At 42.4% G+C, this 25,786-nt stretch overlaps 1 protein-coding gene across 1 annotated transcript in view; it reads right to left on the reverse strand.

Annotated features, from left to right (window-relative positions):
* Positions 1 to 25,786, reverse strand: part of LOC126413220 (acetylcholine receptor subunit alpha-L1) — a 587,533-nt gene that overhangs the window by 42,271 nt on the left and 519,476 nt on the right. Inside the window, exons 7-8 of the mRNA XM_050083117.1 lie at positions 24,264 to 24,607; positions 10,131 to 10,574 (exon numbers count right to left, since the gene is read on the reverse strand). Coding sequence (XP_049939074.1) covers positions 10,131 to 10,574; positions 24,264 to 24,607 — 788 coding nt within the window. The remainder of the gene's footprint in view (positions 1 to 10,130; positions 10,575 to 24,263; positions 24,608 to 25,786) is intronic.

A 25,786-nucleotide genomic window follows, 5' to 3' on the forward strand; every position in this document is an offset into this window, starting at 1 on the left:
GAATGGTCCGGTTTTCAAGTCGGCAACGAGCCCAGATGGTGTTTGTGCACGCCAATCACATGGGCCGGCAGGAGTGGCTGAGCGGTTCTAGTCGCTACGGTCTTGAACTGCGCGACCGCTACGATCGCAGGTTCGAATCCTGCCTCGGGCATGGATGTATGTGATGTCCTTAGGTTGGTTAGGTTTAAGTAGTTCTAAGTTCTAGGGGACTGATGACCTCAGCAGTTAAGTCCCATATCGCTCAGAGCCATTTGAACCGTTTGAACCAATCACATGGAAACGGTCGAAAGACAGCAAGCACAAAACCAGTACCCTGACAGACACCACAATATTTCAAGCCCTTTCTGGGCGTTTGTGTGGTCATGGATCCTTTCAGACAGACGAACGTGCAGAGAGGCGGCGGACTGTGCGTACACCAGACTCGAAGGACCAGGTTCTACGGGATATTGAAACGAACCCTAGTATAAGCTCCAGGCAAGTGGCCCACCATCTTAGTGTACGCCAAAGTACGATTATGTGTACTGTGTTCCGACTCGATTTGTTGTCGTTGTACGTACACCGTCCATTTCTGGACACATGTTCATAGGACCGTTTTCCTCCATTCCAGTCAGAAATTCGTCTCTGCAGTATGTCGGTTTTATTAATGTTCACCCTGTGTCGCTGATTTTCTTCATGTTTCGCACCACAACTGTATACTGTATTTGTTATAGGACGTTTTGAAGCACTCCACCTCGACTATTTTTTCCGAACTATTCAGTTCTTTCTACCTTACATGACCGGCCAGTTTTGGTCTCACAGGCTATTTTCAAGCATCTTAAGTGTCGATGTGCTATACAATTATTATCCTATTAATAAACGGCGCTAAAGCCGATCTGTTTTTTAACGTTGTTACCAAAACCTCGTTGTTTCAATAATCTCGAAAAGTTGTTGATCCACTTAATTCAGATTTTTGCATGTTATTCTAATAAACATTTATACACATATAGGCTACATATTTTTTTACATATGCAGAAATATATGTATCTGTCTATACTAAAATATAAAGACGAAACGTCTTTAAGCATTCCCTCAAAAGTAATTCACCTATTTATTTCAGTATTTTACAGAATGCTCCAATAAATATTCGGATGAGTAGACGCCGTACTTTTTTCTCGATATTTTAATACACATATATGGTAAATACGTTAGTGTGTGTGGGGGGGGGAGGGGGGAGGGGGACGTAGTTGAGTTCTTGAGCGAAATTTTTACTAGGTACTCTACCGAACGTTCAGATAGAAATAGACTAAATAGTGTTTTCAACAACAATGTGCAGGTTTTCTCTTAAAAACGAATGCAGGGAAGCAAATGATTGTGCTGTGAAAATATGCGGTATTATTTCTTTCTTCTAATCAGTTTTAACTACGGTAGCAGGGCATGTAAACCCATAAGACAATTTGTTTCTCCCACAAACAGGGAAAGATAAATATGTACATTCGAACTTCTCAGCGCTATTCCTCACGTACTAAAAATACCAAAATGCTCTTAAAAAAATTTCGTACTGTACATATTTCCGGCAGTAAATGGACGTTCAAGGTTGGCAGTCTGGCAACACTGTAACCTCATGTACGGTAACTACATCTTCCAGACCCCTGAAATGGAAGTACAACCGTTATCACTGTCAGCTTTTAAAGAGGTCTTTTGTATGTCGTGGCTGAGAATTGTCTCGCACCACTGCATCTATTAGATTCTGTATACCCTCCCCTAGTGGTCCCATCGATTAGTACCAACTATTAATCCTCCATCTTTCAGGTCCATTAGATTTCGTTAGGGCCTTACGTGACCAGTGGGCTAGCAATGTGGTTTGCAAATAATTTTCAAACCCGGTCTCCATTTGCACGTATTATCAGCATCGAACCACTAATAATGCCTTTTAACACTGAGTCTGAAAAGTGCATGCTGTTTACTATGTCCACGCATTATTATTATTATTATTATTATTATTTCTTTCTTGTCTCAGACGTTATGTCTGGTTAAAAATGGAAGGTGACGCGGACCTTGATCAATCGTGACTTCCTTTTAACTGTACGGTATACGTTACATTGCATTTAGTAACTTTCGGGAAATTGAACAAGTGTCAATAATTACAGATTTCTGTAGTTGTATATAGAAGTTTGGATGTAGCTGTATTGCATTGATGTACCGGTGGATATTGTGTGGTATGACTCCTGTAGTTGATAGTATAATTGGTATAATGTCAACTTTATTCTGATGCCACATGTCCTTGACTTCCTCAGCCAGTTGGATGAATTTTCCAATTTTTTCTCCTGTTTTCTTTTGTATATTTGTTGTATTGGGTATGGATATTTCGATTAGTTGTGTTAATTTCTTCTTTTTATTGGTGAGTATAATGTCAGGTTTGTTATGTGGTGTTGTTTTATCTGTTATAATGGTTCTGTTCAAGTATAATTTGTATTCATAGTTCTCCGGTACATTTTGCGGTGCATACTTGTATGTGGGAACATGTTGCTTTACAAGTTTATGTTGTAAGGCAAGCTGTTGATGTATTATTTTTGCTAAATTGTCATGTCTCCTGGGGTATTCTGTATTTGCTAGTATTGTACATCCGCTTGTGATGTCATCTACTGTTTCCATTTGTTGTTTGGAAAGTCTGCATTTATCTGTTGTGGTATTGGGATCTTTAATAATATGCTTGCTGTAATATCTGGTGTTTATTGTTTGATCCTGTATTGCAATCATGAATCCTTCCGTCTCACTGTATATATTGCCTTTTCTTAGCCATGTGTTGGATGCGTCTTGATCGATGGGTGGCTGTGTTAGATGATACGGGTGCTTGCCATGTAGTGTTTTCTTTTTCCAATTTACTTTCTTCGTATCTGTTGATGTTATGTGATCTAAAGGGTTGTAGAGGTGGTTATGAAATTGCAGTGGTGTAGCCGATGTATTTATATGAGTGATTGCTTTGTGTATTTTGCTAGTTTCTGCTCGTTCTATAAAGAATTTTCTTAAATTGTCTACCTGTCCATAATGTAGGTTTTTTATGTCGATAAATCCTCTTCCTCCTTCCTTTCTGCTTAATGTGAATCTTTCAGTTGCTGAATGTATGTGATGTATTCTATATTTGTGGCATAGCGATCGTGTAAGTGTATTGAGTGCTTCTAGGTCTGTGTTACTCCATTTCACTACTCCAAATTAGTAGGTCAGTATTGGTATAGCATAAGTATTTATTGCTTTTGTCTTGTTTTTTGCTGTCAATTCTGTTTTCAGTATTTTTTTTAGTCTTTGTCTATATTTTTCTTTTAGTTCTTTAATATTTGTATTATCTATTTCTATTTTTTGTCTGTATCCTAGATATTTATAGGCACCTGTTTTTTCCATCGCTTCCATGCAGTCGCTGTGGTTATCCAATATGTAATCTTCTTGCTTAGTGTGTTTTCCCTTGACTATGCTATTTTTCTTACATTTGTCTGTTCCAAAAGCCATATTTATATCATTGCTGAATACTTCTGTTATCTTTAGTAATTGGTTGAGTTGTTGATTTGTTGCTGTCAGTAGTTTTAGATCATCCATGTATAGCAGATGTGTGATTTTGTGTGGGTATGTTCCAGTAATATTGTATCCATAATTTGTATTATCTAGCATGTTGGATAGTGGGTTCAGAGCAAGGCAGAACCAGAAAGGACTTAATGAGTCTCCTTGGTATATTCCACGCTTAATCTGTATTGGCTGTGATGTGATGTTATTTGAATTTGTTTGGATATTAAGTGTGGTTTTCCAATTTTTCATTACCATGTTTAGGAACTGTATTATTATTATTATGGTTATTATTATTATTATTATTATTATTACACTGAAAAGTGAAAGAAAATGGTACACCTGCCTAATATCTTATAGTGCTCCCGCGAGTAAGCGGAAGTGCCGCAACAAGAAGTGGCATGGACTCGACTAATGTCTGAAGTTGTGCTAGTGGGAACTGACACCATGAATCCTGCAGGGTTGTCCATAAATCAGTAAGAGAACGAGGTGGTGGAGATCTCTTCTGAACAGTACGTTGCAAGGCATAACAGATATCCTCATTAATGTTAGTGTCTGTAGAGTTTGGTAGCCAGTGGAAGAGTTCAAACTCAGAAGAGTGTTCCTGGAGCCACTATGTAGGAATTCTGGACGTGCAGAGTGTCACATTGTCCTGCTGGAACTGCACAAGTCTGTCGGGATGAACAATAATGGATGCAGGTGATCAGACAGGATGCTTACGTACGTGTCACCTGTTAGAATCGTATATAGACGTATCAGGAGCTCCATATCACTCCAGCTGCACACGACCCACATAATTACAGAGCCTCCACCAGCTTGAACAGTCCCCTGCTGACATGCAGGATCCTTGGGTTCATGAAATTGTCTCCATAACTGGACGCGTCCATCTGCTCGACACAATCTGAAACGAGACTCGTCTAACCAGGCAACATTTTTCCACTCATCAACAGTCCTTAGTCGGTGTTGACGAGCCCAGGTGAGGCGTAAAGCTTTGTGTCATGCAGTCATCAAGGGTCTACGAGTGGACCTTCGGCTCCGAAAGCCCATATCGATGATGTTTCGTTGAATGTTTCGCACACTGACAATGGTTGATGCCCAGCATCTCCAGCAATTTGCGGAAGGATTGCACTTCCCTCACGTTGAACGATTCTCTTCAGTCGTCGTTGGTCCCTTTCTTGCAGGACTTTTTTCCGGCCGCAGCGATTTGGGAGATTTGATGTTTTACGGGATTCCTCTATATTCACGGTACACTTGTGAAAAGGTCAAACGGGAAAATACCCGCTTCGTCACTACCACGGAAATGCTGTGTCCCATCGCTCGTGCGCCGAATATAACACTACGTTCAAACACACTTAAATCTTGATAACTTGACATTGTAGCAGCAGTAACCTATCTAACAACTGCGCCAGACACTTGCAGTCTTACATAAGCGTTGCCGAAAGCACCACCATATTCTGCCTATTTACTTATCTCTGTATCTGAATGCGCATGCCTATACGAGTTTCTTTGGCGCGTGAGTGTATTATTATTGTCAATGGAAATATGGAAACATCACGTCCATTACCGTTAGGGAAAGAGTGTGATTCGAAAACGATCGTTCCATAATTAGCTGCCGGCCGAAGTGGCCGTGCGGTTAAAGGCGCTGCAGTCCGGAACCGCAAGACCGCTACGGTAGCAGGTTCGAATCCTGCCTCGGGCATGGATGTTTGTGATGTCCTTAGGTTAGTTAGGTTTACCTAGTTCTAAGTTCTAGGGGACTAATGACCTCAGCAGTTGAGTCCCATAGTGCTCAGAGCCATTTGAACCATAATTAGCTGTGTTGGGATGAGTCATGCAGAAAAAAAGTGAGAGCTGATGCGCATTAGATGAAACAGCACGCTGCTATTGATGACGTGTTTGTACCGTATGCGCTGCTCATCATAAGGGACTAGTTGCTGGCGGAGTAAGGCCCCGTGACAGACTCATGTACATTCGTAAACACGTCATATCACATTTGCTTCTTGTGTTATTGTAGAACAGAGTGGCATGACATGGTATACACAAACGATGAGTATGTGAATATGCTTCTAATCCTTGGTGCATCTGACAATGGACTTGTGTCGCTGCTCGTGATAATCCTGGTCGACATCAGACAGATAAAAATGTGTTTCATCATCTGGAGCCTCGCCTTTGGGAGACGGGTTCTCTTCTTCCACTATCGGGTGACAGAGGTCGTCGGGGACCCACCGGACTCCAGAAACTGAGGGAGCTATTATTCTGGAGATCATATACCAAGAACCCGAGCAAAGTACTCGTAACGTAGAAAGCCACCTGCGTGTTTCGCAACGCACGGTCGTCGACGTGCTGCATGGACTTGGGATGCACCCCTATCATTATTCTTTAACGTAACACGTACCTCCCGCAGACCCCCGTCTGCGGATGCAGTTTGTTACTGGTTCCAGCAACAACAGGAAGCCAATTTCATAAACACTGTAATATGATCGGATAAAGCAACATTTACTTGTGAGGGTGTCTTCAATATGCGCAATGCCCACCATAGGTGTGACGTTAACCCGCACGTCCCCCGCGGATATCAGGTTTGCTTTCGCAACATTGTCTGGGCTGGAATGTTGGGAGACAGGAGTTTGGATCCCTAGTTGTTGTTTGAACGGCTGACTGCACTGAGGTATCATGCTCCCCTCTCCAGCTATTTGTCTGACGCACTTGAAGGCGTTCCGCTTCATGTTCGGCAGAGGTTATGGTGTAACACTGGAATTAATGTGCGACGGTATTTAGACAGAACATTTCCAGGGAAATGGCACGGACGGGGGGTACAGTTATATGGCCTCCAAGTTCACCTGACCTGAATCCCGTGGATGTCTTTCTATGGGGACACTTGAAGGAGCAGGTGTATTCTACACCGCCGACACATGTGGAAGAAGTGATAGCACGTGTTCATGCTGCTCTTGTATCTGTTGATGCAGCCACGTTGAGAAGAGTCCAGAGCAGTATGATCCAGCAAGTCGAGCAATCATTCATTTGGAAAGTGTTACTGTCACTGTTTGCTAACGTGTTACATCTGACAGGCGTACTGCATGTAGTACAGACGAGTAGTAGATGTTCAGTTATTTACCTGTGCAATCATCTTCAGCATCGTCCGCCCCCGGTAGCTGAGTGGTCAGCGCCACAGAATGTCAATCCTAAGGGCCTGGGTTCGATTCCTGGCTCGGGTGGAGATTTTCTCCGCTAAGGGGCTGGATGTTGTGTTGTCCTAATCATCATCATTTCATCCCCATCGACGCACAAGTCGCCGAAATGGCGTCAAATCGAAAGACTTGCACCCGACGAACGGTATACCCGACGTGAGGTCCTAGTCACACCACATTTACATTTTATCTTCAGCATCTCGAAATTGATATCGTTTTTGTAATTATTCTGTCCTACAACAGGTCATTTCATCCAACTGTCTATTACTGACTTGCCTCACCACGTTTTTGTTAACTTCGCCATTACAAAACGCTTTACTACGTAAATAATGTGGAAAACGTGTGGCTTAAGAAACAGTGTATACTACAGTATTATATCGCAGAATTAAATTGGCAAACAAAAATAAACAAGCATCCTCCCAGAATCGTACCTTCGACCCAACGCATGCTAAACCAAAACGGTAGCCACTGCATCAACTGCACAGCACTAGTCCTGTATGCCGACAGAGGTAGTTACCGTACATGTGATTACAGTGTTTAGAGATTGCCTATCTTTAACATCCATTCAAAGCCGCAAATATGCGCAGGATGAAATTTTGTGAGAGACACTTTTGTGTTGCTTCAGTGATGAATCGCACTGGGAAGTCCGAGTGCGCGAATTTTTCTTTACCCTGTATATTCTTTCTCTTTCTACATTATTTGAAAAAAATTGTATGCACAATAACTTGCTCTTCCGTTTTCTTCCTCGTCATCGCTTTTGCAGAAACCAATAAAGTTGTAGCTATGTAATCTCAATCTATGTAGTCCTGCTCATTCGGAAACTAAAACTGTGCAAAACATCGGCACTGAAGCTACTAACGTTACAGATACAGCACCTCGGGACGTCTCAGTCATACATTCTAAAAAATGGTACTAACCGTTATACCCACTGGTTTCATGCGACTTCAATTCCCATTCTAGGTCTGCTATTTTTATTTCAATAAACATTGCTCAAGGTCAGAGAGGGACGGAGGATGTGGGTTAGGAGGAGATAGACTGATGGAGGAGGCAATGGACATAGAGAAGGGGACAGAGGAGATGAACTGAGAGGGAGAAGGCAGAAATTGAGAGGCACAGGGGATGAGGAGATGGACAAATATAGGGGAGGGTAGTGATGCATAGATAAACATTGCAGGAGGAGGGGATGGACAAAGAGATGGGGGAAAAAAGATGGTCAGACTGGAGGGGGAAGGAGTTTAGGATGTAAATCAAATCCCACACATACAGGGTATAACGGGTATGATACAGACATTTTATGTGTGGTACCTCAACATATGCACACATCAGTGTGTTGTTTGTTTCTTTCTCTCCATTTAATCGTTTTGCATCCTTGTGTCCACACTTTAACACCTGACCTCCTGCCTGCCGGAAAATAGGCATCACAGGCTTGCTCTTGCTGTTTGTGCTTGGACGTACTAACCAACCTAAAAACATGCTACTAATAACAGTTGTAACTATTACTCCCCAAATGACGTAAAAATTTATGTAATAGTGCTCAGTAACCCATTCTGTTTACAAAAGAAATATCTGCACTTACACGTGTTGGATCCTATATTTAGCAACTACGAAGCATTTCTAGATTCGCTGCTACAATAGAGTCTGGATATTTCGAGCGGGGACTTACGCGTTTCTCTTAAATCCGAGCCTCATACAAAATAAAAATTAAGTAGTATATAGTGTATCGTTCCCTGATCCGTTTTCTCGACTGGCTCATAGCATAGTTCCTATCAAACCACTCACTCTTCTTTGTTGTGACAGAGCCAGTGAGCCAAAACATAGGCTTCTCCCGGTTTTTAATATGTTGACAGAAGCAAAAGTTATGTTCAAAGTGATGTTTTATGTCTGTTATTGTCTGTCAGTGAAGTCCATTGCTCTGTTCCATTTTATTTGTCGAATGTTTTTGGTTATACAACTAAAACTGAGTGCTGTAACAACGGAATGGAAACTTGTGACTTCAGATGTTAAATTAGAAGCGCTGTAACTAGTTGAGAAAAGAGAAAGAGTAAACAACCTTACTCTGGAGTACAGCGACGTGAAGTTAGTTTTTGTGACTGGAGAATAAACCGACTCAAACAGGAACAGTCATCGCATGTCCATCTTCTAGAGACGGTTGCGGGACGCGGCTGTTCGCTACAGGATGTCAAACTAAACACGTTCCAGACATCTAGTTTTCTAGCATATCGGCAGATGATGTTAAAGTGATCAAAACAGCAAAAATCGACTGAAACCAGTATTGCTGACCCCTGATTTGATCGCAATCGAGAAAGAATCTCCCTACACGTCGTTCAGAGGCCTGAAGATGATAGAACTCTAAAACGGGTTGCCAAGTAAGTAAAGAATGGAAACTAGACAGCTAGAAGGTGTTTAAATTGAAACAAATGCTATGTAGTATCTCTTAATCCCGATTTTAACCAACATGGTTGGGAGTGTCAGTGAACTTACTGAAGATAATTACTTATGAAGAAAACGCCAGCATTACAAAATATCATTTATTTAAAATGACCGGCTTCGGCACACACACAGTATGCCACGTTCAGATTGACTGCACGATTTGCTGGAGCTGCGGAAGTGTTGAGCAGCTGCGCGTTGTCAAGACTATAAGCTATTATAATGAGAACATGCAGCTGCTGAGCACGTCGCCAGCTCCAGCAATTGGTGCAGCCAATCTGAAGATGGCCTACCATGTGCCGAAACCGGTCATTTTAAATAAATGATATTTTATGATCGCGACAGTTTCCTCATAAATAATTACCTTTTACCCGCAAAAACTGTCGAGAAGTCGGAGATTGAGAAAACACGTGAGGCGCTGTCTATGTGGTTTTTTTCTTGCCAATGTCGTTTTATAATGATACTTAAAATCCGCCCTGATTGCAGATTTCTTCCTCATCACTCACACGACCGGCTTCCGCCCATTCAGAACCATCCCAAGATCTGTAAAAATAATGATTATTTTTACAGATCTGGAGACGGTCGACTTCCTTCCCCATCCTTCCCTAATCCGATGGGACCCATGGCCTCCCTGTTTGGTCCCATTCCCCAAATCAACCAGCTAACCAACTGAATGGATGCATCACATTCTCTCATGACAATAATGTGCCTCTCTGATTTGACGATACGATTTGCACATACGTAATGATTATTTTTACAGATCTGGGAATGGTTCTGAATGGGCCGAAGCCGGTCGTGTGAGTGATGAGGAAGAAATTTGCAATCGGGGCGGATTTTAAGTAACATTATAAAATCACTGATTGCTGTTATCCCATAAGACATCATGTCTGTTTTTGCAAAAAATGTCGTTTTAAATTTCGAAAGTGCAAGGGGGTCACTTTGCTGTGCTGTAAAACACTGTGAGAACGCGGCCGCACAGTGACTCACCGCGTCGAACTCGTCCTGGCGCTGCATGTGGTTCTGGATGAAGAGGACGTTGTGGATGGCCTTCTCGAGCTCGAAGGGGTACTTCTTGCGCGTGGCGACGTCGCTGAGCGAGCCGTCGAGCCCGACAACGGAGGGCAGGCCGCCGAAGGCGCCGGCGCTGCCGCCGAAGCGGTTGGTGGCGCTGTGCAGGCCGTTGCAGCCGCCGGGCCGCTGCAGGTGGTGCAGCTGCAGGTGGTGCTGGTGCTGGTGCAGGTGGTGGTGGCGCAGCGAGTCGGGCGACGAGGCGGCCGAGGAGGAGGCGGCCGCCGCCGCCACCGCCGCCGCCGCCGCCGCGCTCAGCTTGGAGTTGTGCGCGTGCCGCAGCAGCCGCTTGCTCGCCAGGTCGGCCAGCAGCTGCTCGGGCACGCGCATCAGCAGCAGCTTCGGCAGCCGCCGGATGAACACCTGCGGCCGGCCACGCGCAAGCGGTCAGCATCAGCACTCACTCGACGTTCACGTCAAACAGTGCGCTCGTGAGGAAACGGGGTAAACGAATCTTTATTACTGAACGTCTGCATGGGTCACCCCCTCCCCCCCCCCCCCAAAAAAAACTCTATGTCTATAAGTCCCTCCAGATCCTTGAGCGTCATGCATTCCACCTCGCCTTCCGTATACACCTCCTGTGCCCCACGCGGATCCTCTATGATCTCACTCCTTTCCCCCATCTACTCCTATTCCTCGAACATCTCCGCATACCCTACACCTCCCGCCTCCTTGATCCCCCTCACCCCCTGGTTGCTCCTCTCCTCTCCTGTCCCAACCCCCTGCCACGCCTTCACTGTTGTGCCCCCCTACCCTCCATCTCTACATCCTTCATCTCCTTCCCCATGGTGGTTCCCATCAACTTCCCCTCCCGGATGATGCCCTCTCTCCCTCCATTTATCCCTCCTATCAACTCTGATCCTCACCCCCCCTCCTTTCCTCTGTCCTTTTCCTGGGTTCCCTCTTCCCCCTTTCCATCCTGTGTTTCTCCCCACCTAACCTCTCCCTACCCTCCCACTCCAAGTCTTTTTGTATACCCCTCCTCTGCCTCCAATCCATGTCACATCTGCCCAGCACCATCCACCCCTCTTATGGGTCCTCATCCCCCATTTGCTCCTTTCTCCCCTACCCCCTTCACTTTTCCTCTCCTTCCCCCCTTTTTTTATGTTTCCATCATCTGTCAAGTTTCGCCCCACCTGCTATCGGGTGTGGTATGTCATATCTGCCAACCTTTTAGTGCAGTGTTCCAGTGAATATTCAGTGTTGTTTCGTCTTTCCAAGTGGTGCGAATAGAAACTATGTTGTCACTGGGTGTCAATTTTATGTCTTTTGCCAACAGAAACCAGGCGGTCGCCGTGTTTTTTAATTGTCTGTCTATTATTTTACCAGTCTGCTTCATATGTATTTTATTAGCATCATCATCCCTTTGTTCTATGTTTTAAGTTCTGTGGTGTCACCGCCAGACACCACACTTGCTAGGTGGTAGCCTTTAAATCGGCCGCGGTCCGGTAGTATACGTCGGACCCGCGTGTCGCCACTGTCAGTGATTGCAGACCGAGCGCCGCCACATGGCAGGTCTAGAGAGACTCCCTAGCACTCGCCCCAGTTGTATAGCCGACTTTGCTAGCGATGGTTCACTGACAAATTACGCTCTCATTTGCCGAGACGATAGTTAGCATAGCCTTCAGCTACGTCATTAGCTATGACCTAGCAAGGCGCCATTATCATTTGCTATTTATCTTGTGATGCATGTACTGTCAAGAGCTATGTTCACCACTTATGGATTAAAGTTAAGTATTCCAGCAGCTTCATACTTTATTTGCTAGTCACAATTACTTTACCTGTTCCAGACCTCACGCCAGCCTGCGTGAGCTTAAACGCGTGCCTTTTGGCTTCCTCTCATAGTGACTTGGCTGTCTTGCCAAGTCACAACAAGTTCCACAATTTTTTTGCCATGTTACCATTTAAGTCTCCGATTTCATCGCCTATTTTTATTATATATTATCTTCACCTTTTTAAAACAAAGTCTGTAGGCTGAAGAGCGGCATACTAAGCTGATGCCAGCCCGCCCCCTTCGGGGGAATCGAAATTCAATAAAGTTCACCATGACGTCTACCCTTTTTACCAACTGTAGCCTGGCCTTGTTCCCCCCACCCCTCCCTACAGTCTACAGACCCCATTTCCTATCCCCTCTTTCCCCATAAGCGGTCCCCCCCCCCCCCCCGAGTCACTGCACTCCCCCCTCAGCTGTTTTCCTATCCCATCCTTTTCCTCCCCAACCCATACAGTGCATCACCATCCCCCATCCCCCTTCCCTCTGCCCTTCTAATACCAACCCTTCCCCCCCCCCAGTCCCTCCTCCCTCCTATCCCCACCCCTGGCTGATCCCCCCAGCCTTTTATTCATCATCGAGTGTGCTGTGTCAGTGTTCTGTTCGGTGCAGATCTACAGTGACGTCATGTGGTGTGGTTTTTAATTGTATGCTCTACTTGTTTATAGTTTTGCTGTCCGTGATTTTTCCAAGCTACGCCCCCATCACGTGGTGTTTCAATCGTTCTGCAACTTTTTATGCTCCTGCCATACTCAGACGTGTGTCTGTTAATTCTCACAATGTGTGGATTTTGTATGTAAAATACATTTCTGATTTTTATCTCCATTTTACAGTCACCCCCTTTTTTGAATACTTTCTTCCATTATGTTCCTGCCAGCCGCTGTGGCCGAGATGTTCTAGGGGCTTCAGTCTGGAACTGCGCTGCTGCTATGGTTGCAGGTTCGAATCCTGCCTCAGGCATGGATGTGTGTGATGTTCTTAGGTTGGTTAGGTTTAAGTAGTTCTAAGTCTAGGGGACTGATGACCTCAAATGTTAAGTCCCATAATGCTTAGAGCCATTTGAAATGTTCCACCTTGTTTATATCTATGTTCAACCATGTTTCTCCCTTTTATTGTTTTAAATGTCCTCCTGTAGAACTGTAACATCTCTACGCTGAGAGCAGCACCTATGCTGATGCCTGCCCGCACCAGGTGGGGAACTGAAAGTTCAATTAAAAAAAAAAAATTGGTCACCCTGATCCCTAATCCCGTTTGCAGGTTGCCTACACAACTGATTCCAGGGAAAACGGAAGTGTTCTATGTTGTATCATGGAATGCTTTTCAGACTATAGCGAGCACCATAGTGGAAATATTAAATTACACTGACTTAAAAAAAAAAGCACCTTGAACGACTAGAGATAATTCAAATAACAAGCACATTAGTATGTTCTGCAAAAATTATTAGCATTTGAACAATGTTGGTCTGCGTTTTCAAGGCCGACATCTATATCGCCGTGCAACAACACCTACCGGTTAAAAATGCCTCCAGCTCTCGCTATCGTCGTAAACCGAAGGTAATCGACCAGTGAGATTTGAACAAACGAGCAAGATACATCGCAGACGTATGTGCAAATGTATCGTCAAATCAGAGAGGCACATTATTGTCATGAGAGGATGTGATGCATCCATTCAGTTGGTTAGCTGGTTGATTTTGGGGAATGGGACCAAACAGGGAGGCCATGGCTCCCATCGGATTAGGGAAGGATGGGGAAGGAAGTCGACCGTGCCCTTTCACACGAATTATCCTGGAATTTGTCTGAGCGATTTAGGGAAATCACGGAAAAACCTAAATGAGGATGGCCAGACGCGGGTTTGAACCGCCGTCCTCCCGATTGCGTGTTCAGTTTGCTTACCACTGCACCACCTCGCTCATCTACCCGCCAAACTGCTGCTCGTGTAGGACAAAATCCTTCAGGACGGTGTAGGGTGTGTGCCGAATGGTTCACCGAAGGCCACGTAACACTACAAAATGGGTCGTGTCGTACTACCCACACCACCCCCTGAGAAGACCGACATCTCAACCAATGGCATTGCAGGACAAATCTGCGTCCTCCTCGGCTCAGGTGCAACAATGGGAAAGTGTAACACATCATACAGTATCAGGGAGCGTCAGTACGTCCCCGAATATTACTGCATGGGTTACGTACGCGTCATCCACTTCTCCGCCTACTACTAACGAATGTGCCGATACACATCAGATGGAAATGGCGTATAGAACGACGTCACTGCTGGAGACAGATAGTGTTTTCGGTCAAATGCCGGTTCTGTTTGTTTCAAAATTATGGCCGTATTTCGGTTCGCCTCAGACAGGGGGAGTGGCATCACTCTGACTACGTTTGCACAGGACCAACTCATAGCCTTATGGTGTGGGATGCTATTGGGTACAACGACAAATCACAGCTGGTTTTGCCCGCAGCTCGTGGTCTAGTGGCTAGCGTTGCTGCCTCTGCATCACGGGGTCCTGGATTCGATTCCCAGCCGGGTTGGGGATTTTTCCTTGCTCAGGCACTGGGTGTTTGTGTTGTCATCATCCTTCCATCATCACCATCATCATTCGTGATTGTGGCTAGACTGGAGTGCGTAAAACATTGGAGTGTGAAAAAATTACGACTTTGTACGGGCGGTGATGACCGCGCAGTTGAGCGCCCCACAAACCAAACATCATCATCACAGCTGGTGTGTGTCCAGGGTACTATGTCCAGTGTGAGCTACGTGAACGACATCCTGTGACCCGTAGCAATGCCCGTTCCGCACAACATCCCAGACGCCTTTCACCAAGACATGCACGATCACATGTTGCTCCACGAAAACGTGCCTTCTTGATGTCACAGGATGTGAGCTTTTGCCCTGGCCCGCCAGATAACCAGACTTGCCACCAACCGAAAACGTGTGGGATACGGTGAAAAGGTGGTTGCAGCACTGTGACCCAATGCCAACTACCACAGACGAACTTCGGAACCAGGTGAACGCAGCATTGATGGATTTGCCACAGGACGCCAGCCGCGCCTTATACACGTTGATTCCATCATGCATAGCACAAGTTATCAGAGCCCATGGCGGACCGTGTGGCTACGAGGCAACTGGACACATGCTGAGCAGAGTGACCTAAATGCTAATCTTTCTGCAGGATATGTTGCGTGAAAATGAATGGCCTATCTCTAGTCATTCAAGGTGTTCTGTTTTTTTCTGAATTTATTTGCATGGCCATCTTTCACATCAGATGGTAGAGTCAATTATTATTGGCTCCCCTATCGTAAGCTTACTGCATCTTCTTTGGACATTCTGGAAGTAGGCATACATATTTTTGCACATTTTGGCAGTTACTGGTTAGAAACGGTATTTGTTTGTAAAGTTGATGTGCCATTTACTTACTATCTTTTGCTCGCAGATTCCGCAAACCAATACTTTTACTCCTTACCATTCAAAGTTTTTAATGACGCTAGATGTAAGTGGGCACTAAAATGTGTCGGTGGTAACAGATGAAAATTGATGTCGGATCAGGGCTTTAATTTGCCTTTCCCACTTGACGCGGGCCATCGCTTTATTACCTCAGCCATCTGAACTTGCTCCCGTTCTAACTCAAGTTCCCAGCTTGTTACGCACTACTGACATCGTGACACACTTAAACCCCTTATTCGCAGTTCCTGATCACCGTAAGAGAGAGGGAATAGTGTGCATCCGCACTGAAAGAAAATATCGTTCATAGTCCCACCTTGCTGACACAAACGCGCGCGTCTCTTTGGTCTCTGCTGGCGAGGCCTCTGTGGGTGTAGAAATTACGTGTTTGTTAGGCGACACAATATACTGCACTGAGTGAAAAAGTTTCAAGTGACACGGGGTAGGTAATACAAGTATATTATTAATCAAAGAGTATTCATGTGTGATTTATGCTTGCGTACAGCATCAACACGTGCAATATGGAGATATTTCAACAGCAATTTCCTAATACTAAATTTCCTAACCCAAACAAGATTTATCGATTTTTCAATAAATTTCGTAAAACGGTGTTTCTGACAAGAAAGGCTAAGGTCCCGAGTTCGTGTGTCGGTCCGGCACACAGTTTTAATCTGCCAGGAAGTTTCAGCCACATACAGTGCTTACAGAAGCATCTCCACATGACTCTGGACATGCTGGTGAAAGGCCTTCTGGAAATCCGTTCGGTATATTTTTCAGCAAATGGGAATTTTGTATGAACCATACAATCCCATGAGCCGGAGGGTTGGCTACCAAGTTACAAGCCTATAAAATATCTGCATCCAGGTTAAGTGCCATAACTTAAACCGGATGACCCTTCAAAAGGTTGCAGTTCTGTAAATGTTTAGAAAGTAGGAGTGTGATGTGATGATGTTAGTGGTGAGAAAATAATAGGCCCCATTCTTTTCCCTTAAACATTTAACGGGGCGAGATATGTAGATAATATTTTGCTGCCTTTTGTTGACCAATTAAGTGAGAGAGAACGTGCTTCGCGGCCCTTCAGCAGGTCTCTGCGGTGGCACACAGAGCCAGCTTGTCATTAAATGAGATTCATGACCTGTTTCAAGACACATTTACCACATGAGACCCCCTGTTCCCCCGACTTAACCTATTGCGATTTTTATTTCTGTGGACGTTAGAATAGAACGTGTACAAGTGAATTCCACAGGATTTAGAGGAACTTAAAACCAGCATTCGTCAAGAAACTGCTGTCACTTCTCAAAGGGAACTACAGAGTGTAAAGAACAATTTCCAAAATAGGTGTCAGAAATACTTGAATAATGCAGTGGGGCACTTCTAGCATCTCCTTGCTTAATACACGTGTGTAATCTCCGCTGATCATGTAAGACATCTTCAATAATACACTGTCTCTCTCTCTGTCTCTCTCTCTCTCTTTCTTTCTCTTCGCTACACACACACACACACACACACACACACACACACACACACACACATTAAATATAAACTTTTCTAAAAGATTAAAAGGCAGGCAACGATCACAGCCTACACGAAAATCAAATGAACAACCATAAATACATCAATACCCTGCTGAGTGCGAACAGATGTAACTGCACTTCTATTTCTGAAGTGAGGTGAAATGCAAATGACCGCAATGCTGCGTAAGAGAAAGTGCAAAAAGGCAAAAAAGACTCGCGTCCAGAATATGCCTTACGGGCGTGTGAGTTCCAACTATCAGGACGAGAAGGGTCTTCGGTGCTCGAGAGATGTTAAGTGCCAGCTTAGGAGCACCGTGGGGCAGTGGTGGGATGCACGAGGAATCGGATGGACAGTCGGTTACGGGAGCACTGGCGGATGTCAGACGAAAGTGTGAAGCGGGCAACGTGTGACAGAGGTTCACACGAGGGTGCCACATACGGCCTTCGTGCTTCCTTGTCGACAGGCTCACCTGTTGCTGCTCGTCGACTTTCTGACTACTTTCATATAGATGTCGGTTGAAAATGGTGAGTCCCCTTGTGCCATCTTGTCTTTGAGATCTCTTTGGCATTACATCATCACGTTGTGTATTAGCGCTGACAGCGATTTCTCAATACATGGGCCCTATGTTATTTGGTCCATGCTTAAATTAATTTTTGTTTTCGCCAAGGGTTAAATGAACACAACAACAGATTTTTCTTCCAGTCTCTTAGATTTCTACAGTTATGATATACGTTTATTTGTGCTTGAGAACGTTCATAAAATTTATTGATCAACACCACCTACCCGACCACTCTGGGTCTTGTTTTATTAAGAAAAATTCAGTAAAGTGTTCGTGATGGGGTCTTGTACCCATTAATAACTCCACGAGTTCAAGGCTAATGATTCTTTCTCTGTCTTACAAAGTGTGTTTGCTCTTGTTACGCGTCCTGCACCGGGAGAGGTTTGGCTGTATATATAGCGGACGCCTAGGGGTCACCTGCACCCGCTTGTGTGTGTCCTCTTGAAGACCTGTACATGAAAGGTACTGTGTTTTTTTAAGAAAAAGTCTTTGGTATTTGTTTACATAGTCACTCTTTAGTAGTCTTCTTCACTGATTGTCAAGTGTTTGAGATTATATCGATTTGGTTATTTATTGAAGGACTTCAAAAGAAAATACAAAGGTCATATGACTCCATGTGTTCCGTATAATATTTCACGATTACGGGCTATAGTTGATTTTTTGTTTATCGCTTAAGTTTTCTAAATTTTTGAAGAATTACATTTTTATTTCTAAATCTGTATTGTCTTATGTATATTCGGACTTTTCTTATGTGTCCCACTTGAGTACACTGTGATTCCAAGCTTTGGTTTAAAATTAAAAAGAAGATTGTTTCAAAAATTGCTAAATCTCTATTTACAAAATAATTATCTGTATGAACTGTAAACTTTCACTGCACATTTCTGACATCAGCGAAAATGCAATTTTCGACTTTGTTATCATGATTTGAAAATGGGTCTCGGCCCGGTCTTCGAATGAATAAGAAGTAAAAATTCGCACTAGTTTATCGTTCTATTGATTAACACAAGTTGCTGATCCAAGCTACTCCAATATGCTGGAAGTTCGTATGTAAAATAATTGTTCTTGCTCACTGATTTAATATATATGTTTGGCAAGTGTACTTATTTCCTGCAAGCACACACTCGTTGTTGTGAAAATAATAAAGATTTTTAGCTGTTATTGCATTTTTGTCTCAGTCACCACCACTCCCGGATCCCCATGTAGTGTTATCACATTTCTTTCGATCTCATCCCAAGCTAAAAAAGAAGGAAAAAGCAGTAGCTTGCAGAATATGTAAACAAGTGGGAGGTACACCATAAGTAAATTCCACACCAACTTCATAAAGAGACACTCTTTCTAATCTATCAAAACAGTAATGTAGAAACAAATATGTCCATACTTCCAGAATGACCTCAGAAGATGCTTTGTAATAAAAGTGAAATGTGTTCAGTGTAAAACTCTCTTTAATTAACTGCAGTAAGCTTTAGGCAGAGAAACCAATAATAGTTGAAATGTAGAATATTCTCTTATTCCGTTGTTAAATGATGGTAGCCTGTTAATTTTATGTGCTGCAGTCCATTTCCGAAATTAAATAAATTCCTCTGGAAAATTAAGATTTTTTCCAAATGTGAAAACAATATTTCATTTATTTTAAAACCGTTGCAATGCAGAAAATCTTGTCACTAATGTATTTAATAAAGACTCTGTTACTTTATCACTCTGCCAAACACCAGTACTCTCTAAGTGAAATCAAATTACGCAGACATGTTATTAAAATCAGTTATAAGTTAAATACATTTTGAAGTTGAAGCTATGTAAAACTGACTGAAATTCCCATTTTTATGTAGGTAAAATTGTTAAGATATTAACAAAACTCAGTTAATTTTCTAATATCAAATGTTTCATGGTAAGAAAAACCTTCTTCTGTTTCAAGGTGCGGGATGGCGCTTGAATGAGGAAATATGACTTGGCGTTATACAAGCTGTCCCATAAGGTTTGGGCAATATTCGGGGATACGAAAGGAATAATCGTTCAAAGCAATTAAGTATAGTAAACGTGGGTTCTAAAATGTATACCTGAAGAGGTGTGAGCAGTTGTCCATCTTCACAACTGTGAAACACGTCTCTTCCACTGAACATTAACACATAGCTCTTATATTATGTATTTTGTAGCCCATGTTTACTAGACTTATTTTCCTCGAATGATCGCACCCTGCATAAACAGTTTTAAAAATACATAGAATTTTACGTCACAAAGTTCTATAACTAGGGAACTAATAATACATTCCAAATAATTTTAATATATTATATAGCTCTTAAATATGTGCAAATCCAAAAATTTACAAATGCTGGCTAAAATATAATCCCACGTCTAGCAACAACAAAAATTGTAGGAAATATGAGAAAATCCTTATGCCAGTCACTAGCGGCGCAATCCTTCATTAGATTCTAAAATCAGCCACTGGACAGAAGTACACACCCAGAAATATCATGCGTTCCTGGGTATGCTATCTGCTACGTACAACAGTCTCCCCTACTTCGCATAGTTATTGAAAATTTAAAAATTTAAAATGCTGTCATAATCTGCACATTCCGACGTACAAAGGGCAGTCAAATAAAAACGAGACACATGGGATAAAGTACGTAAACTGTTTATTATTTCAAAAGTAATCGCCATAGCAGTTAATAAATTTACCACGTGGGCCCATCCACACGTTTTCAAGGTTATTTTATGTAGGCTTAGAAGACCTTATATATTCTCTATTCAGTTTAGATACCTCACTATGTGATTTCCATATTGTTGGAGCCCGGAAAAAAAGAAAAAAAACATAACATTTGCGTCGGTCGATTTACTTCGACGACGAGGTGTACAACTGGGTACTTTAACGGTTCCGTCCACAACATTTTCCCATGAAGGCAGTGACCGTCTTGTCTCCATAGAATAAAAGTGTTAACAGTTATGGGCATTAATTATCAAGTTATGAACGGTTTGTTCACTTTTTTTACCACCTGTCTAGTTTTTATTTGACCACCCCTCATATAATGTTAAAGGTTTAACACCATAATTCAAATATTGAAGTTAGAAACTGTATACATGTGCTGAGACAGCGGAACTCACAGCATTCAAATTTTCCCGACTATTTTTCATCCAGCATTTGAGAATGAGACCACTTACCGATTTCCGGTAAACTGTACATGTAATTTCAAACCTCTTCTCCATGTGACCCCCACAAAATAACGAAATAGGAAGAAAATATATATATCTTACTACATGTTCGCCGTTGATGCAGCAAAACCTCAGCAACAGGCACTGTTTTTTAATCTATTGCATCTTTTCTAGTAAATCTAGCTCTTATCTTTGGCTCTGAGATGTTGCACAGCGATCGCAGCTCCCTCTGGCAATATGACATCGAGTATGGTGAAAGGAGTATCTGTGGAGGAACCAAGCGGAAATGAGGCCTCCTGTCGCTACCCCACCTGTCACTAGGTTGGCGTAACCTGGGAAGGTTAAACAGGGGGCGCGTTCGCCTCTGTCTGGAGTGCAGAGTGGAGTGGATCACTGAAATCCCGCCGAGCTGTCAGAACGTGTTTACCGAAATTGTTCAATTCTCACATTCTGCTTATTGCTACTGAAGTCCGCGCCCGCGTAGAATTTACAGGCTAAACTATATAAGCGAGGATTTGTGCGTTAAAAAAATCCGTTTAATATTTTAGTTAGATGTTTGTATATTTCATTATACTGGAAGTTTCATCTGTGAAACGTAAATGTACTTGGCACCTTTAATTTGGGTTAATGTTAGCTTCCGCCTCTACAAAGAAGTCTGTTGTGAAGTTCGTTAGCAGGTTAGTAAGCATTGTAAGTTAAGTGCTTCTATCTGACTGTTATTAATAACTATAAGCTGATATTAGTTGTGGATCACGGTATTGGTAGATGTTTAATATTATCACAGACTGTCTGTTCCGTGGAGTGAAAGTGGACATTCGTGTTGCGCGAATGTTATCAGGATTAGTATTAAGAATCGTGTGACTTATGATTAATTTAAACATTTTGGATAAATACTGTGCTCTAATATGTCTTATTCGTTGAGGTTAACGTATTGCGTATTCTGCTTCAGGTTATGCATATCGTGTGTTTATTGTATTTAGGTGGTTTATATGAAAATTTTAGTTTTTTTAGGACACATTGTGTCAGCTTGGCCTGGACTGTCTATGTGCTCAGGAGCCGCAGAATTTAGGGAAATTGGTTAAGAGTTGGCTCAGTCATTGTTCCAGCAGGATTTGTTACAACCATTTCATTCTGAAGATTCCTTACGTCAACTGTAAGTGGTGTCTTAAATTTTCTACTAACTTCTTAGAAGATTGTTAAATTTCGAGTATCGCTCCGTAGGAAATTGCATTAACTACTCAGAACGTAATCATTATTTACTATAATATTGGCTGTGATTTGAGCTTACAGTTATTGGAATTAATTTGAGCTGTAAAGAATTTTGTTGAGTGTGTTTCTGCTCTGGCGTCGGTGCTGTTCACAGAACCTTGTCAGGTCAACTCATTCTCAGTCCAACAGGCTTGCACAGCCACCTGTTCATGCGATTCTATGCGCAAGCCTTGGGCAACTAGAGCTCGCGCTGTAAGTCTATCGCAGTGTTATTTCTTCCAAGGGCAGCCGTGATTTCTAACGCTGCTGTTTAAAGTTAAGTTGAAATTTTAGAGCAATTCTGAGGTATTCTGTTTGTTAATTAAAGGTGCTTCCTTTTTATAATCTTATTGCGTAAGTTATTTAAACATTTTACTAGCGGCTGAGATCTGAAACGTCATTCTTATTTAATGTTAATTTTAATTATTTGAACATTATTCTCAAATGCTATAAGCATTGCTATCAAGCCTGTTGTGTGAGGTTTTAAATCTTTTGTTCTCCTTCTTTGGTCATTTTGTAATATAGTTTAAGAATTTTTTGGCTGTGGTCTTTTAAGTGGCCTGTTCAGTTTTATTAGATTTTTTATTGATGTCTTCGCCTCATGAAGTTTTGGTAATTTTTATGGCTCTTTAAATTTGGCTCGAAGATGGTATCATTGGTCTTAATTCTTATGGTCTGACAAACAGTTATTGCCTGGCAGTTATAATTGGCATTTTCTGCCTTTACTGATTATTGTTCAGTATTAATATTAATCGTTGTTTAATTAAATTCTTAATTTGGTTTAATGTAATTCAGCCTGTGTAAAATAAATTTGTACGTTCTGCGAATGAATGAACTGTGCCAAGTCCCCATTGGTCTATCCTTTCCTCGTTTTCTTCCTAGCGAAAATAAGACGCCGTATCTTCAGATTTCAATTGAAGTATGTAAAAAGTAGCATTTCTTATAATGGAGTGCTAATTCCTCAGACTATACTTATACACAGTTGCATACTGTTTCATAAAGACAGAATTTATCGATTTCTGTTAAACTTTTGACATGCTGTTCTATACAGGTGAGGGCGAAGAGCCTCTGGTACAATAGAAGACGAGTTACATGAGAAATAGTGAAGGTAGCAGAGGATCAAACAGGCAAAAGAACGAAGTTCCGTAGAAGAATGGAGTATTGAATACAACTGATGAAAGGAGATAATATAAAAATGCGACAAGTAAAGCAGGCCACAGTCGAATAAAGCCGTTTACAAAAAACGATTACTACTCACAAAGAGTGTGACATGGATAAACGGCAGTGGATGGAGGAGCATTGAATGAGCGATTTAGTTTCGTTGCACATCATAATAGGCCCACGTTCTGATGACTGCATTCATCACTCTTACAATAGTACCGTTATTCGTAATATACCAATAATGCGGCAAAGTAGTAGTGCTAACGTACTGTCAGTCTACATTATTTTAGCTTAATTCAAATAAAATGTACAGTTTTATCCCTACAGCCTTATAACTAGATATAATATAATCTTTTAATAACAAAAAAAGTCCTATGTCATGTAGGTGTAAAATTTTGTTAATTTTCATATCCAGGAAGTACTTCAAAGGAAACTAAAACGAAGAACGACGCAAATTTCGCCAAGTACGGGAATGGCGACACTGATTTACTCTTGAACATAGCAGCGTTCGTTCCATTCGTTCCTTAATTGTGCTCTTTTTCTTTCTGTTTGAAAAAAATTGCTGTCATTATTTTCGAAACATTCAGGGGTCTGAGAGTAAGTAAGCGCCACATTTATTCTTTATACAGAGGATCTACGCGAATTTGAATAGAATATCAGCAATTGGGGTGGGCTTCATGGAGGAAGCATTGTAAGGATAGTTAGGGATAATGACAGCCCATAATAACATTACTTTCTATATATTGCTTTTCAATTTAAATTTATCTTCCTTTAGAAAGTTACGAGCATCACGTTTTTACCTTTCAAGGATGATTGGTACACACGTACAGAACATCTGAGGCATCATATTATCCTTGGGTAAACGTACGTAACTTTACGCTCAGTATGCAGCGTTCTAACCAATGATCTATCAGGGGAAACAAAGTTGAAAACATTTACGAAAATACAAGAGCTTACCGACCTACAAAATAAGAGGTTTGTATGCGAAATTCTGCCACACAGAAAATTCAGTTAAGCAACCAATACCCATAGGTATTCTGATTGCATATTCAATTCAGTGAATGTGACGTGTCATGACTATTACTGACTCATGCTATAAATTAATTTCTGAACTTAAAGAGATTGTTCATAATTCGGAAAGTGTGACAGGTTCGAAAGAAATGTCCGAAATAGTGAGTACGTCGGTACCGTATCAAACGGAGAGCAGACAGGGGCTCACCTTTCTGACCCAGGGCGCCATCTTGTGCGTGCTGGGCTTGCGGTAGTGCACGTTGAGCACCATGATGGTGATGACGACGGACAGCCCGACGAGCACCATGGTGAAGAGCAGGTACTTGCCGAGCAGCGGCAGCGCCAGCGACGTGGACGGGATGATCTCGGAGATGAGCAGGAAGAACATGGTCTGCGACAGCAGGATCGAGATGCAGAGCGCGATCTTCTCGCCCGAGTCGGCCGGCAGGTAGAAGACGAGCACCGAGAGGTACGAGATGCCGACGCACGGCACGATCAGGTTGACCGTGTAGAACAGCGTCTTGCGCCGCAGCGTGATGTTGAAGAAGATGTCTGCAACAGCGGCGACACACGAGCCCCATCTGTAGCAGTCTCCACTAACAGCACTAACTTTCCACCTCTTGTTGCGCTGTACCATCACTCGCACAGTTAGCTGCCCCGAAACGAACTGAAATCGGTTAGTTTTAAAACCCTCCCGAATCACTCATTTTGACAATTCTATTTTCCGTCAGAAAATACAAGTTGAAGGGTAGATTCTTCATTAACTGTAGAAGTCGATTATCTGTGCTTTGTGAAATGGCCGTGAAGAGATCATATATATTTACTTTGGTTTTGAAACTCCGTGAATCACAGACCATTTTACCGCTACAGAATGTCATTGACATGCGAATTTTATGAATCGCGGGAAGCACGCTGTTTCGGGTTCGTGATAGAAGCTTCTCTGATTGTTCAAGCAGCACGACAGCGATGAATGTCAAAAATGAAAAAAAAAGAAATTAAAAAATACATACGTATATAAGTGTAATTAAACAGAAGCAGCCGGAATCAAACAAACTCCATATGGAGGCTGCAATAAAACTAAGTAGTGTATCGACAAAATTGTTATCTGCATTCCAAGTAAATTTTCTTATAAGCCTAGTATTTACTAATGATAACATGACTTAATTATAAGTAACTATTAACTTATTCCAGCGTTTTGGTTTCTAATGTTGGGATTGGTGAAATATAACCTATTTCATATTTAGGATAACCTATGATGTAATTATTTGTTCTTAATACTAGGTGACAGGAAATGTGATAATATCTACATATTGATGGAGTATGCGCCACTGGTTACTAATGCATTTAGGAATAATAGAGTTACAGTCAGTGTTCAAGAACGGAATGGTACTGTTGCTTATAAAACCTGGTGGCCTCCCTTGTTCTGCCCGCCGCGGTCATACTGTTTTGTAATGAATATTGTTTTAGAGATGTTGCTAAAAATGTCCCACATTTACATTAATGTACAACTGGCGTCGGAGTACTGAGCTCAAAATAGCCAGGTGTCTCACGAATACGTCTCGTATACCAACCACCTCATTTCCCATCACAAGAAGAAGTCCATAGGTCTGGAGGACGCCGTGACCACGGTACTGACCCAGCCTTAGCCATCCAACACTTGGGAGAACTTTATCTGAAACTAATGTTCGTATACAAATTAAATTCCGTGTACAGATTTATAGTTATTAGAGC

The sequence above is a fragment of the Schistocerca serialis genome, chromosome 7, assembly GCF_023864345.2.
Source record: "Schistocerca serialis cubense isolate TAMUIC-IGC-003099 chromosome 7, iqSchSeri2.2, whole genome shotgun sequence".
NCBI lineage: Eukaryota > Metazoa > Arthropoda > Insecta > Orthoptera > Acrididae > Schistocerca > Schistocerca serialis.